A 15,222-nucleotide genomic window follows, 5' to 3' on the forward strand; every position below is an offset into this window, starting at 1 on the left:
CATGTCTTTGTCTTTCCAAATTATAACCTCTCGGAATCTGTCAATTCCACTCTGACTGGCATCACATCAAAATGGATCAGTAACAGCCAAGGATATGCATTTTGCATCTCAGCAAGATGCTCCTTTGTATCACTCTCTCCAAAGATAATTGACTATCCCCCAATTGTTACTGGCTCCTTGCCAAGGCAAATCATACCTCTTCAGAAGTTTCTAAAGGGGAAGCTGCATTAATCTCTTGCGGCAGAGACAACAAAACAGAGTTTTATGGTATCTTAAAAATGGCATTTCTGTGGATCAGAGTCTGCTGAAGGAATAGTGGGAAAGCTGGTGGAAGAGGACATTCTAGCTTACGAAACAAAGGAAGGCACTCATTCATTTTTGAAACGGAAATCAAAAGTTTCTCTCCAATTTAGAATATTTGCCCATCTCACAAACATTTACACTGCGTTCAGAGGTGCAAATATTAAAAGAGTTTAACTGAACAATGACTTGGAAAGACGGCTTTAGAAAATGCAAGCTTGATGCCAGCTTTAAACAAAGAACAGATTCATGAAGGAACAAAGCTTCAAATCAATGCATTCATCCTTTTGACTCTAGGACACAGAGAGCCACTGTATGCATATACACATGTAAACCTGCAAATTACAGTGGGTGTGTGTGATCTACTACATTATATAGATCAAGTGACTAGCACTGGTCTAAAACAAGTATACTGAAGGACACCTACCGTCTTCTGTCTCCTGCCACACGATGCCTTCCAGATTAACGCTGGTGCCAGGTTCACAGGGGCCCAAGCAGTCTGGTTCAGTAGCTAGGGCCACATCACAGGTGTTCACCCCTACAGAGCGAGTGCGTACCATTATCTGCTCACAGGGTGACGAGATATCATGGTTAACAACGGGGACAAGAAGATGCAGTGGTAGCACTGCAGGGGTGGACACAGGAGACTCCATCTGGAAAAACAGAAAACGAAGCAGTCACAACTGAGGCATGCCAATGACTGAGGGATCCCTGGGTCCCACCACCACATGCATCTTCCCCAACCAGGGCCACACCTGATCTTACCTTCAGGAGTGGCTGCAGTAAGTTCTTATCTGACATATTTATCGGTGAAGAATTTTAGAGCCAGGGTGTCCAACACTGGAAACTTTAAGACGTGTGGACTTTAACTCCCAGAATTTTCTAACCATCCATGCTGAGGAATTCTGGGGAGTTGAAGTCCACGATGTTAAAGTTGTCAAGACTGGACACCCCTGCTTTAGACAGGCTGACTTGGCCATTCTGACCAGCTCTGGGAAAAGCTTTAACCTTTCCCCAAGAACAACACCTCTCAATTCATGACACAACTATATCCATTCTTCGGCACTTGTTCTCTCTACTGTGCTGCCAAACTAATGGATATTCATCTGGAGAGAAAAAGAGGTAAAAATCTAGGCAGACAAGTTTATTTACGTGTTTAAAACATTTATAGAGCTGCCCATCTTATATCAAACTGCCTCATGCACGTTTATGCCTGAATTGTGCCACTTTAGACTTCAGATAGGATTTTCATATGGAACAAATGTTCCTCCTTGATAATAGGGTTCTTACACGCAGCAAACTAGCATCATAAACATATACGACTTTCTCCATGACATCTAGGTTTTCCATCTGAGGGTACGCATCAAAGTTCAATCTCTTAAGTCTCTACCTGGTGAAGGACTGGGGTTTCCTATGGAAAAGGCACTTGATGCCTGCCATCAAGTATTGTTATTTACCCAACCCAGAGATCTAACTGTTGCATATAGCAAAACAATCTCACTCTCCCAATTTAAGCATCCACCGGAAAATGTTAATAGATTTCTAGGCTGAAACATGAGCTGCAGTGTAAGAACACTGGCTGCTCACCCAGAGCGCACTCCTTCCATAAAATAACGCTTCGAGCTTGGCTATTGTTGTCCCTCGCATCATCAGCTAATTTAAGAACTCCATGACATGTCAACTCTGCAGTTAAGCGATGGTCTGAGTGTCTTTTGGTAAGTGCAGACGCATCCAGGGAGATAAAGCCTTCAAGATGTCACTCTGGGAAATCTGCCCGCCTGCTGCAGATTGGAGCTTGGCTTTTTGGTTTCAGATGAGCCCAAAGCTCATCCCCTTTGCCAAAAGATAACCGGCATCTTCTTTCCCATGAGTATTGGCGACCGTAAAATCAGAGGTTATTTATGGAACGTGACTGCCAACAGCCACACACACTCATTCAAGCTAATTCTGTTTTTGAACGGTTGCCAGATCCTTGGTTGCTGCAAATACTCTCTCTCTCTCTCTCCCCCCCCTCTCTCTCTCTCACACACAAACACACAAACAGGGCTAGCACTGTCTTTTTATGAAGCAATTAAACACAGTGAAATGGAGCAAGCTGAATCTTGCACGCTCATTGTTGCTTGTCCAGAACATCAGAGGAGCATCTATGCATTCTTTTTTTCTTCCTGCAAACATTTTTGCAAAGGGGAAGAGTTGCAGCCCTGATTTATTAAACCCCTTCAACTGACAGGTACAGCCATGCCTAGAAGGTAGTAGAATTATCTCGAAGCCCGCCAGGGCCTTTGCTGGACCAGGAAGAGAGGGAAATGCTTGTATTTATCCTTCGGTGCACACAATCTCATTAAATCTCCCCCGTCACATAAGCAATAACTGTGGGAAACAGCTGTCTACCCTCTGGCAAGGTTCGGTGCCCAAGAATGTAGGCACTGCTGAGTTCTGGGAATGGATTTTCACTTCCAGTCAAGTTAACACAGCAGGGGAAAAAAATCACCCCGAGTGTCACTGCCTGCTTGCCTACATTAGGCTCTTTTTCTTCTGTGTACATGTTTGCTCTGGACAGCTAGCCAAACAAAGCCGATCTTATCTGATCAACATTTAATACTGTCTGCCTTTTTAATCTGTAGTGATCGAGCTGGCTATGTTTGTCCAGGCAGATAACAGAAGCTATACCCTATTTTTTTAATTCCCAAGGGCAGTAAGCCATACCTCACTAAGCCATACCCTGACGTAACACCCCCATTTGCAGGGTGACTGCGTTCTTAGCATAACACAAATACCTTTCTCGCTCTCCTTGAGTTTGTCTATGTGTATTTGTGTCCATAGGGAATCCTGTTCAGTACTCTTGTGGAGGCATACTGATGCGGTTAGCTTTCTGCTCCACTTGAGGAAGGCACCAAGAATGAAGGATAAACATGGTGCCCTGTTTTCAACTAAGCAGAAATTCCAGGCTCTCCCAGAAGAAAAAACAAGGGCAGCGGGGAAAGCTAGACACTTCACCCAAGTCAGAACATAAGCAACACATCATTACAGCTTTATCACTGCTAAGATTCTGGAAAGAGAAGTCAATATTTATCTGATCAATTAAAGCAAAATTTAAAAGAACAAAAACAGTGAAGCAAATAAATACAATAATGCATGAACAGTTCATATACGTGAGGGTTTCCAGGCTAAGGAAGGCTGCATTAATCAAAGATGCCATACTGTTTCCCTTCTTTTTTTTTAAAAGCAGCTCTGACAACAGTAACCAAAGGAAGTAATGTTTGATTTTAACACTACAAACTGGATTGATTCTCTGCTAAGGGCACAATGGGTGCAGTCCCAACATTGCTAGCTGAAGGTCAAGGTTTTACCACCAGATAGAATAAAGTAGAGACTTCTGCCTGGTGTTTGGGAGAGAAGGAAACAAGCCTAATCAGCTGCTCCAGAAATCTTTATCCTCTAATCCTGAGCAGATGTTCGGTCCTTCTCAAGTATTACAGCAAAACATTTGGCAAAGAACGAGGGACCGTCAATTTGTCTTGGAAGATGGAAATTGGTTCACCGCAACACTTCCCTGGAGGCAGAGTTGGGGCACTTCTTGAAGTGTGTTTTAGAGTCAGAAAAGTTGCAGGTTTGCAAACTGCTCGGCTGCTCTTCCTACTACGAAAGGTAATCAGTACTCAGCAGAAGACCGCTAATTGCCGCTCCAGCTTTGCTAATTATCATTTGGTCACGTTTGTAATCTGCATTAGGCCACAGTGCATTATAAGCAGCTTGCTGAGAGCCATCTAATAAGTGGGATGCCTTTGTGGGATTTCATATTTCACTCTGCAGTGGAAGAAATCTACTGTCATTTATCAGCTGTTGGGGGCACAGGAGGAAAAGGGGACGGCGGGCAGCTCAACCTCCCCCCCCAGCTTTTGAAAAGATGAAAGAAGAGACAGCGGAGGGAGGGAGAGAGAGAGAGAGAGAGAGAGCTCTTAAAGAATTTATGACACAATACATGCTGCTGACTAACGTACATCTGAAGGGGAGAAAAGGGGGAAGGAGTTTGTTGTTCTATCATTGATCAAGTTTCTGCCTTAACCATGTATGAACTGCAAATGAGAATAGGATGTTTTTCTAAACAAGGATATAGGTAGTAGTGAGAGAAAGTTTTTGACCTCTTTAGAACTATCTGTAATCCTGCAGTAGAACGACCTGTTGCTTTCTTTTTTAAGTCCTACAACAGAGAAGTTCTGATTAAACAAACTCCTTAACAATGCACTGTCAGGGGTAGGCAACCTCGGCTCTTTTGTGACTCATGGACTTCAACTCCCAGAATTCCTGAGTCAGCATAGAATTCTGGGAGTTGAAGTCCATGAGTCATAAAAGAGCCGAGGTTGCCTACCCCTGCACTATGTCATGTCTTTATTGAAGACACTCAGCATTTATGATCTTTGCTGGAAAAAAAATACATAAAAGCTTTAGATTTAGCCTGTCGTTAATATTATAGTTTAAAAATTGAGCTGCTGTTCTGTACGCATTTTTGTCACTTTCACTTCCACTGCCTTTCCCTCCCTTTTTTGTGTCTTTCCCCCCTGTATTCTAGAATAAATAAATAAACAGAAGGTTCACATTAGCACTTGCAAAAGTTCTAGACAAATGGTGTTATCTTTAAGGGGAGATGTCACGTGACACTAAATGCTGATGCTGAAATCTTTCATGAAGTACATTGGTCGCAGAAGTGTCATGTACCTTTTTATTAAATTGCAGTTATGGATACAAAATGCAGGCACCTATGGGATTGTAAATTAACTTTAATAATTAGTATATTTTATTCCTTTTTTCTGTCGAACACTGGCTAGAAATTATGTTGCTAATAATTGGTTATTAACTGCCACTAAATTTCAGTGATGTAATTTGAGGGTGCTCTGGGAATTGCAAAAAAGAAAGAAAAAAAAGAAAGGGTGGTTTAGAAGTGGTAAAGGCTGGCAGTTATCCAGCTGCTGTTATAGTGTGCTTTAAATAAACACTCTCCACCCTTCTCTTTCTTCCTATTAAATGACATTTATTTTTTTTATGTATGTTAAGATTTGTGTGTCGCCCATCTCATCTAAATGACATGGGGTTACAGGACGCAAAATGGAATTGTTACATGTCTAAGCTGCCCTATGCATATATCTATAATTTGCATTCGGCTGCAGTGCTCTTAACAATTCACTGCAACGTTTTAGATTTACACTTTAATGTGAGTTATAGCCAACTGAAGAGCACAGGGCATTATGATACTATTTGCTCTCTGTAAGAACCAGATGAAAGCATTTCAAGATTAAGTAAACATCAAAGCACCAGATGTATCTCCAGTGCCAAATATTTACATTGCCTCCTCTGAACCTAGTCCCCTACAGAGGTATGTGGGATTAATATTCTCATATTCCTGTACAGTTTTTTCTATTTAATACAAAGCCAATTTATTAAATCAAAGAACCTGTGACAATGAGAGTTGCCTCATGGAAAGTCTGATGTTTGAACACATTTGGTCTAATCAAAAAGGTATATTTTAGAATGCTAACCCTCAATTTAGCATACTAGCGATGTAACGTATATATTGTTTCTCATTAAAGAGATCACAGAATACATTTTGCCACGGATGTGAACAATTGTTACCTTCTGCACCTTTTTTTTTAAATCATGAGGTTTAAACATGAAGTTTAAAATATTAGATACAGAAACAAGGCAGTGGAGATACCGAGCAACTCAAAAACAAGCAAGGACAGTCAGTCCTTCAGGACAGAATGTGGCATGCAACCTGAACCACCTTAATACTAATACCAGCGAGAAGTAAATGAAAAGCTGATAATTTCATGATCATTACTAAACAATGGGGGGGAAACCCCCCGCTCCCCTCCCCCCCAAAAAATCTGCAAGTTTTGGAATCGTGATCAATCCGGAGGAAACTGCAAGGACTCAATAGCTTTATTCATATAAGTGTATTACAATGTGAAAAACGTTAATGCTCATGGCAAAATTTCATGTATTTTTCCCCCCATTCAATTAAAAGTTAAATGTAGCTCACGCACAGAACACGATGACAAGATCTCTTATCACACCGGCACCTGTGGGTGGTACAAGAGCCATGCCTGACTCTGTCACGCAGTGTCTTAAGATGTACATATTCCAACTGTCACTGTCAAGGATGCCTTGTACTATAATTGCTGTGTGTGGCAACATCATCTCAACCGCATTACTGTGCAATTTTAAACACAGTACTATTTTAAAAGGATGTGGAATAAAATTTGCCTTTATACTTTTTTTTTTTTTGGCTGGCAAATGCTTTCCCCCAAAAGCACAAATATACAACCCTGGACAGTAGTGTTAGCATTTTAAAATCTTATTTACAGCAGGCTCTGCGAACACTTCCACCACATCTCAAGTTGCGATTATGTTTAAGAGGATACATTACTTCCTTCTCATAATCAACATTGCAAACAAGATGGGAAATTATTCCCATCAAAGGTATGCAGTTCTAAATACAGATTTGTTCGTTACGATGACTCCAACGTCATAATATTTGCTACAGAAACTGCTAAAATGGCCAAGCGCTTCTCATTTTATTAAATTGCTTGTAAATATTATTTAATAAAAGCAAATGCAATTAGTATTGAGGTGACTGAATCTTGATAATCTATTTTATTCATATTCTAACAGCTGTGTTGAATTAAACATACTTCAATATACAAACAGTAAAAGGTGCCTCCAATACTTTTTGTGTAACTACATTGACAAGTAAATGTAAACATACGTGTAGCTTCTTAATTTAAAACTGCTATTTAGTATTACATAAAACTCCATAATTTAGTTTTAATTAACACAGTCCTATTAATTTTTGACAGATTGTTGCAAATCCAAGTTAAATATCGGTACATGAACTGCCAATGTGTGTGTATGTATAGTATGTGTGGATATAGATATAAATTAAAAGCTAATACCTGAATACTGACTGGCTGTATGACAAGGTGTTCCTACTACACTGGACTCCGGAACGACAACATGGGTTACAAAAAACATTTGCTTTTATTCAAGCCTACAAGATATGGCCTAAATTAGACATGATGTCTTTACCACCTTAGCATTACCAACATTCTCCTTAGTTGGTCCATCTACAGACGCTACAAGGAATGTGTTTGGAGAGACCAGCTGTCATATTTATGGTTGATAAGGTCATTTCAGGCAACATATTTGGACCAGTCTTCAGTTAATTGGCATGACTACAGAGTAATCATTTTGCAAACTTTCAGCAAGGCAAAGACTATTTCAACCATCTGTGTGTATCCAGGGTGTGGTCTCCAGATTCTTTTTTAAGCTTGACTAACAGCCAGGGTGATTTCTTAGTTGCTGCAACTAAAAGCCACATATGCTTATCAGGAACTAGATCCATCCCTTTCCTCTGTCTTGTGATGAGTTAAAAATTGTACACATTTAAAGTGTAAGTTTGGACTCTCCTGGAATGGCTATTATTTTCCTTGAAAATGTTGTTCCTTGTCCTTCTTGCTCATAAGACCTCTTGCTTCATAACTGTTGCTTTTAAGACGTAAAGGAACAGTGTGAAAGTACCCGCAGATTTGGAGAACCTATATTTTACAGTGAGTACAGGTTCAATGTTACCGAACACCCCCCCCCCCCCGGAAAAATCAAAGAGATGGAGAAATACAGTAAAAACAAAGCAAAATAAACACAAACTACTTCTTTTGGATGCGATTCCTCAAATTGCAGGACACGTGGGCTGGCTTAATACCTTGTCTCTCTAACTCTGGCTTTTTAAAGAAATCACCAATGGATTATGAGCGAAGAAAAAAAATCCAATTTATATTTCAAAAGTGGCTTAACCGTTTCAAGCTGAGCTTAACCCAGCACAAAAGAGAAAATGTGATGAACAGACTGGCTGTAAGTGAGTCACACAGACTAATCCAATATGAACATAAGTTAAGGGCTGTTTCTAGGAAGAATCTTCTTTTGCTAGTTCTGAATAATTAATACTTGAAAACTTTCTTTTATCATTTGTTCTCCATTAATTACAGGTAGTCCTCGACTTACAATAGTTCGTTTTAGTGACCATTTGAAGTTACAACGGCACTGGGGAAAAAATGACATGACCATATTTCACACTTATGACCGTTGCAGCATCCCCAGGGTCACGTGATTTATGTCCAGATGCTTGACAACTGACTCACATTTATGATGGTTGCAGTGTCCTGGAGTCATGCGATCCTTTTTGCCAACTTCTGACAAGCAAAGTCAATGTGGAAACCAGGTTCATTTAACAATCATGTTGCTAATGTAAGAACTGCAGCGATTCACTTAACAACTGTGGCAAGAAAAGTCGTTAAATGGGACAAAACTCACTTAACAAATTTCTCACTTAACAACATCAAAGTTGGGCTCAATTGTGATCGTAAGCTGAGGACTCCTTGTCGTTTCATGCACTTCTTATTTCTTGTATGTTCCATTTTCTTACTATCAAGTATTTTTTTTTTTGGAGAGGACTGTGTTCACCTCTCCCATTAATTCATTCTCCACTTCAGAAAAAGCTTTATACAGCTGGAAGCTTATGCTATATTAGCTAAAAAGATTAGCTATTTTCTACCCTAACATTAAACATAAAACCAGGGTTTTATAAATACAATTGGCAGGGTGAAAATGAGGCCATCCACGGCAACTGTGGCAAGCTCTCTCTACCATTCTCATTTTCACTTCCCCTTCCCAGCCGTATCCAAAACAACACATCATAGTTGGTGCTTTAAAGTGAAACTGGGGGTTTGCCTCCAATTATGACGCATAGCCCTGTTCTTAACTAAAGGGAAAAAGCATGGTTCATTGATCTTGGTATGATAGCAAACAATGAGGAAAACAAAAACGATGTGCCTGAGAAGTGTTCAACTGGTCAGAATATTGAAGATACTGAGATATCTACTAAGTAGATTGTACAACTGAGATAGTATGACATATCCTCCCACTTTCCTTAACTAGCCACCCAGAACTAGATGTGCAATGAGAAACCAAATAACTGCAGAAAACAGTTCCAAGGGGAGAAAACGTAGAATAACTCCATCCTCCTCTGAAGTGTACAACTTGCGAGTACTGGGGCATGCATATCATACCGAGTTGGAGGCTTTCATAATTAATAGAGTGAAAGAAGATGTCTTTTCCTGCCTGAGGGATAAACAACTCTGAAATTATGTTGTCTTGCCTACTTAGAGACTTTAGAACGCCAAACATCTTTTGCTTCAAAAACTTAATGTATTTTATAAATTCTCCTCCAACCTGTACACAGCATGTGGGTTAAAATTTGCAGCAACACTGCATTCTAATTTGTTCTCTCTGGGTCTCTACTGGGACAGGGCACAGAAACTTCTACAGAGATACCAAAAGTTTAGACATGCGTCCCTGTGTCAGGGCTCCCCGGTATGGGCTGAGGAGAGATTTTTATATTCACTAAATTTTTATTTTTAAAAAATTTCTAAAGAGATTTTAGCAAGATGGTGACATTTTATATTAGGACTGTAGAGCTGAGTTAAAGGACTGGTTTTTCCATCATAAAGAACAAATCACGGGAGAGGAAAGACCAACCCAGTATAGCAAATAATTTTCTCCATTTAATCTGTGCCCACACATTAAAGCTTGCGTAATCTGTTCCTTTTTTAAACAAGTCACAATGGTGGTTTTAGTGTCCATCATCCTGGGCTTGGAAATTAATCTGGGCTAGGCCTTAGATTAAGTCTATCTTCTACTTTGGATAGAAGTTCAAGGGAGGATTTCTGGGCTGTGGGAAAGAATGGAAGGTTGAAAAAAAAAGATAATTAAAGAAAGCAATACGACAATATGGTCACCCAAAAAGCTGTATGAGGATATTCGTATGATCTCCAGAAGTGGGAGTTTGCTTTGAAGAGCTTCTATACGATTTGGCCATCCTAATCTAGATACTTTTATGCCATTTTAAACTGAAAAATAGGAAAAAAAGAAAAGAAAAGAAAAAAAAGTATAAGACTCTCCACTTAAGTTTCACTGTTCAGTAGGAATTTGTACCATGACTCTTTAACTGCTTTGGTAAATATCACAGCACTTCAATCAACTTTAGACTCCGGAGTTATTGAGATAAGGATACTGATATCACGGCACCATGAAATCCTGACATGTACTTGATGAAGCAGGCATTGTGCAGGCATTGAAGTCACAGGACCACAAGTTATAAAAGGTACATTAGTTTAGGCAAGTCCAAAGCGCCTGAAGGCAGGACAAGAAGCAACGGATGGAAACTAGTCAAGGAGAGAAGCAACCTAGAACTAAGGAGAAACTTCCTGACAGTTACAACAATTCACCAGTGGAACAACCTGCCTCCAGAAGCGGTGAATACTCCAACACTGGATGTTTTTAAGAAGAGACTGTCCAGCCATTGGTCTGAAATGGTATACAGTTTCCTGCCTGAGCAGGGGGTTGGATTAGTTGACCTCCAAGATCCCTCCCAACTTTATTATTGTTGTTGTTGTTGCTGTTGTTGTTGTTGCTGCTGCTCTCTGGGTCTGGACACTAATTTTTATCCATACAAATGTTGCTTGGACACATACTCAATATGGATGCTTCAAAGCTTTGTTATCTCTTAAGATCACATGATGAGCAGATGTTTAAAAAGTGTATTTTGGGATTTAGAATCTGTTTTCCTTTGATTCTGGAGGGTTTAACCAAAATAAAAGGAAAATATACAGGAAAATGTTTTATGTTTTGCTAGGGGGGGTGGATAGTGGCTTATCATTATTTGGAGAAGCATATTATTTGCAACTTCAACACATGCAAAGCACCATCTTAATCATTTACAGCAGAGCAGGTCTGCTCATCCAACTCTTTATATAATGTGGCTGAATAATCATTTCACAAACTAATAGTGCGACTACACTAACTATACAGAACAACCACGCATAAACATCTCATGTGAGTTGTTTAGTCACAGTGTGTCCAAAACCAATAAAAATAAGAGTTGCTTTTCCATATGATCACAAAGAGCTTTGGGGGCCCCCCAAGAAAGATGATCTGGTTGCAATTCATGGCAGATAGTTTTCCTATCGCTTGTTTGCACTGTGTGACTTTGCCACCCACAAATTCTCCCGAGTCTAATGTTTGCACTTCTTATTTGCTTGCAATGCAAACAGGGAGTTACATGGATCACAGCAAATTATAGCTTTTTGAGAAGCACGAGCCTTTCTACACATTAACCAATTTTCACTCTGCGTAAGAATGGAAGCCATTTCAAATTTTCAACTAGGCAGGGCTGCCTATGTGAATCACCATTTCCTCATATTAATGACAATTCCCTTTTGGTATTGAGAGGAAAAGAGCGCTCCCTAGCAACTGAAGGGTAGAAATCACCATCCTGAAATGTGCATGTTTTTTGTAATCATATAAACCAGGGGTCCCCAACCTGTGAGCCATGGCCCCACTACCGGGCCATGGCCTCTTGGCCACCGGGCCACTTGGAGGGATGGCCAGTGCATGTTTGTTTGCATGCGTGCGCTCGCCCCCCACACTTGCCAACAAATTCGGAGTGCTTGTGTATGGTTAGGAGGGCACTGACTTTTCTAGGCTGCCCTATCTATGTTTCCTGGTAAAATAAATGGGGAAATCCCACTGCAGGAAAATTCCACTTAGGGAAATTGATTGTGGCACGTGTGCTATAGGTTTGCCACCACCAGGTTAAGGTATGTATGGAAATTCTATCTGGGGCCTAGGTGTGTTGAAGCTGGATTACCTATTTCTGCAACTACAGAACTCTAAATAGCTAACACTACTCAGATCCCAGTAGGAAAATTACGGTCAGGAGAAAGAATGTCAAACATAGGAATATTTGCAATGATCACCCACTGGTTGACTCATTATAACTGCAGTTCACTCTTTCCTGTATGGTTTAATAGCTTCTGCTATTGCTGCTTCCTGATTTACTATGTTAAAAGCATTCATTGCACCTGTTGTAATTTCTCCATTCTCTAACTCTTCCTGGTTAGCTGCATATAATACCACTTGTAGAGGGCTGGTATATGGATTTGTCACAGTCTTGCTGCTAACCAACCCTACCAAACAAACAGTCTACTGCTGTATTTCAGAACAGCCTAATGAGACGGGCTTGCCAATTTAGCGCAGGCAATTGCCTTTTCTCCCGAAGCTGGATCTAAGTTTTAGAACTGTTGAGAAATTAAGAGATGGAGGGAGGACAGGATTGTCCTGGACCTGGTACAGAAACATATTAAAGGGATGTTTTCTTTTTTAAACACCAAGATTTGCCAAATGCATCAGTTATTGGATTGGATTAAACGATACAATGAAGGAAGGATGTGAAAAATCACGACATTCTGTTATTATTCTGCTGTGAATGAGCAAATGTGATTATTATTATTTTTTTGCCATCTTGCTACAAGAACTTTTTGAATACATTGAATCCCTACATCATCTAAGCTATTTACTCCATCAATATTGGACCTTGGAATTTATCCAACACAATCATTATATAACAAGATACAAATGGAATAATTCATCTATTCCTTTGTTTTTTCCATTTCACTTGCCCAGTCTGGAAATTATCAGATATTCCATTTAACCTTTCCAATTCTTCTATTCTCAGAATGAACAATCAACACCATCAAATTCTAGCTTTGTAATGTTCTCTGGCTTCTCCGAAAAACAGCAAGACAAAATACATTTAGCACAAACCAAGAAAGAAAAGTATAATTATTTGCCATTTTGTACAGGCTATCAGAAAATCAGGCCTCTTCCAATTTTATTGAAACCAAATATATGATATGCCATTCTTGTGCTGCCTAAATAGAGTATCATTTGAGAAATATACTCCATATAATGAAACAGCAATCTGTAAATGTAAACAATAAACATTGCTATAAAAATGCCTAGGTCAGGCAACCAATTACGCAATAGGTACTAGGATAGGGGAATAAGCATACATTGTTCTGGCCACAATTTGACTAAACAAAAACTTTCTGAATAGTTTTCAGTTCCTTGTTGTTGTTTTTCTCTTGTAAATCAATGGCAATGGGCCCAATGGCAAAAAAAAATGTAGTTACACATTATTGTTTCATTAGCAGTACCACAAGATGAGTGCTAGAGTAAGATATTATTAACAGAATTCCTTTTACCAGGGATTAGGGTAACCACCCCCACACAGCATTAATCAAATATGAATTCAGAGCACTTCCAAAAGATGTAATTTTTATGGACACCAATAAATCCAACTCCATCCAAAACACTCTTTACAATATTTTATTTAATTGGATAAATCAGTCACACAAATATAGCTAACAGACTCGCCACCTATTCTAGTCTTTAGCCAACAGAAACAATACCTCCAGGTTTAGGATAACAAGAGTTATTCTATAGACTGGAAGGGTGTACCCAGTTGCTAGTTTTAAGACTTGAGTAGCCCCTAAAACAAGACGTTAAATTTTGTCAGATTTTTAAATGGTCTCACCTTAAAACAGCAGACCCCAATAAGATTACCACAAACAATATACTGTATGGCTATTAGTATCCATGGGGCAGCAGATTATTAAGCTCAACTAAAAAGCAACTTTTTCAAGATTTAATGTTAGGCTGACTCTTAACAAAAGCATGTACTCAAGAAATGGGGGACTACTTACTGCCATCAACCTAGCACGTCTGTTTCTTCCTCCAATTTTAAAATCCCATTCCTCTTCTTCCAACAGCTTTGCCAAATATACATTCAGCATATAACTTGAACAAATAAAAAACAGTGCTCCACAGAATTGGCCTAGCTGAGAAACAAAGCCCAACCAACATTTCATTAACCGTACTTGAGGGCCAAGAATATCCGGAGCAGAGCAAGGTGCAATTGTAATGTTGTCAATGTAGCTCTGCTGGCTGAAAGGAGGCGGGGAGGTAAAGCAACGTGTTACCAAACAATTATCTCTCCATGGTGCATTATCAGATTGTTGTACAGTTTATTTAGCAAGGAAAACCAGAGCAAAGCAAATAACATAAAGGCAAACATCCCCAAACTTTAGGACACTGGCCTAACTTTCCTGGCTTCATCATTCAATTTTTTTCACAGGGGGCGGGTGGGTAATGTCTGCAACCGGATAATTGAAACTGGATGTGGTTTAAATTAAGCACTAGCAGACTGCTAGCTTCATCTCCTTCCTCAATCAATCGGTCCTTGCTTGCTCCTTGCTAAGCTACTCCCCAGAATTCTTTGATGGACCTGTTCGGCAAGGATCCAAGCACATGGATGTTTGGAAAGATGTGGCACTCTGGCTGTAAAAAGCATTTTTAAAATTAGAACACAGAGAACTTTAGCACAACCAGTGTGTGGAAAGAATGTCAATAGGCTTTTTCCATGATTTTATACCAAGGAATAAAATATTTTTCTAATAAAGGAGTTGCTGCTCCTAAGTACAATGATTCGTGTAAGACAGACGCCTGTATTTTGGAGTCGTGAAGAGAGCTTTCTTGATCTATCACATTTCACTAGAGACACAAAAATCTACATGTTGCTAGAATTCTTTTTAACCTAGATGGTCTTATCCATGAAATGCACTCTACCCCTAAATGGCAGCGAGTTCATTCCAAAGCACACAAAAAAGGAAAAAGGAGTACAGTAGCTTCCATCTGTTCAGCAAATGTGAAGGGATGATTCTATGCACAAAGAAGAGCAGAAACCAAGCAGGCAGTTCATGGTTATAGCACGTTGTTGCTCTCATTCCTATCCACAGGATACTCAGATTTTGCCATTAAAGGAAAAGGCAATTCCTTTCCAATCTGAAGAATCCACTGCTCTCTCATCTACATGCCAACTTTATTCGATAACATATCCAGTCAACTCCAGAATTCTGACTGCATCATACAGTCTGTAAGAGCTTTGATCTACCATTGTTGAAAAAGTTTTAA

At 39.7% G+C, this 15,222-nt stretch overlaps 1 protein-coding gene across 2 annotated transcripts in view; it reads right to left on the reverse strand.

Moving 5' to 3' along the window:
• ZNF609 (zinc finger protein 609) overlaps nt 1-15,222 on the reverse strand; it is a 69,473-nt gene that overhangs the window by 21,812 nt on the left and 32,439 nt on the right. For both annotated transcript variants that reach the window (XM_083371411.1, XM_083371412.1), the window contains exon 3: nt 728-953. In XM_083371411.1, the coding sequence (XP_083227537.1) occupies nt 728-953 (226 nt within the window). The remainder of the gene's footprint in view (nt 1-727; nt 954-15,222) is intronic.

Source organism: Vipera ursinii, assembly GCF_947247035.1.
Source record: "Vipera ursinii genome assembly, chromosome: 11".
Classification (NCBI taxonomy): Eukaryota; Metazoa; Chordata; class Lepidosauria; order Squamata; family Viperidae; genus Vipera; species Vipera ursinii.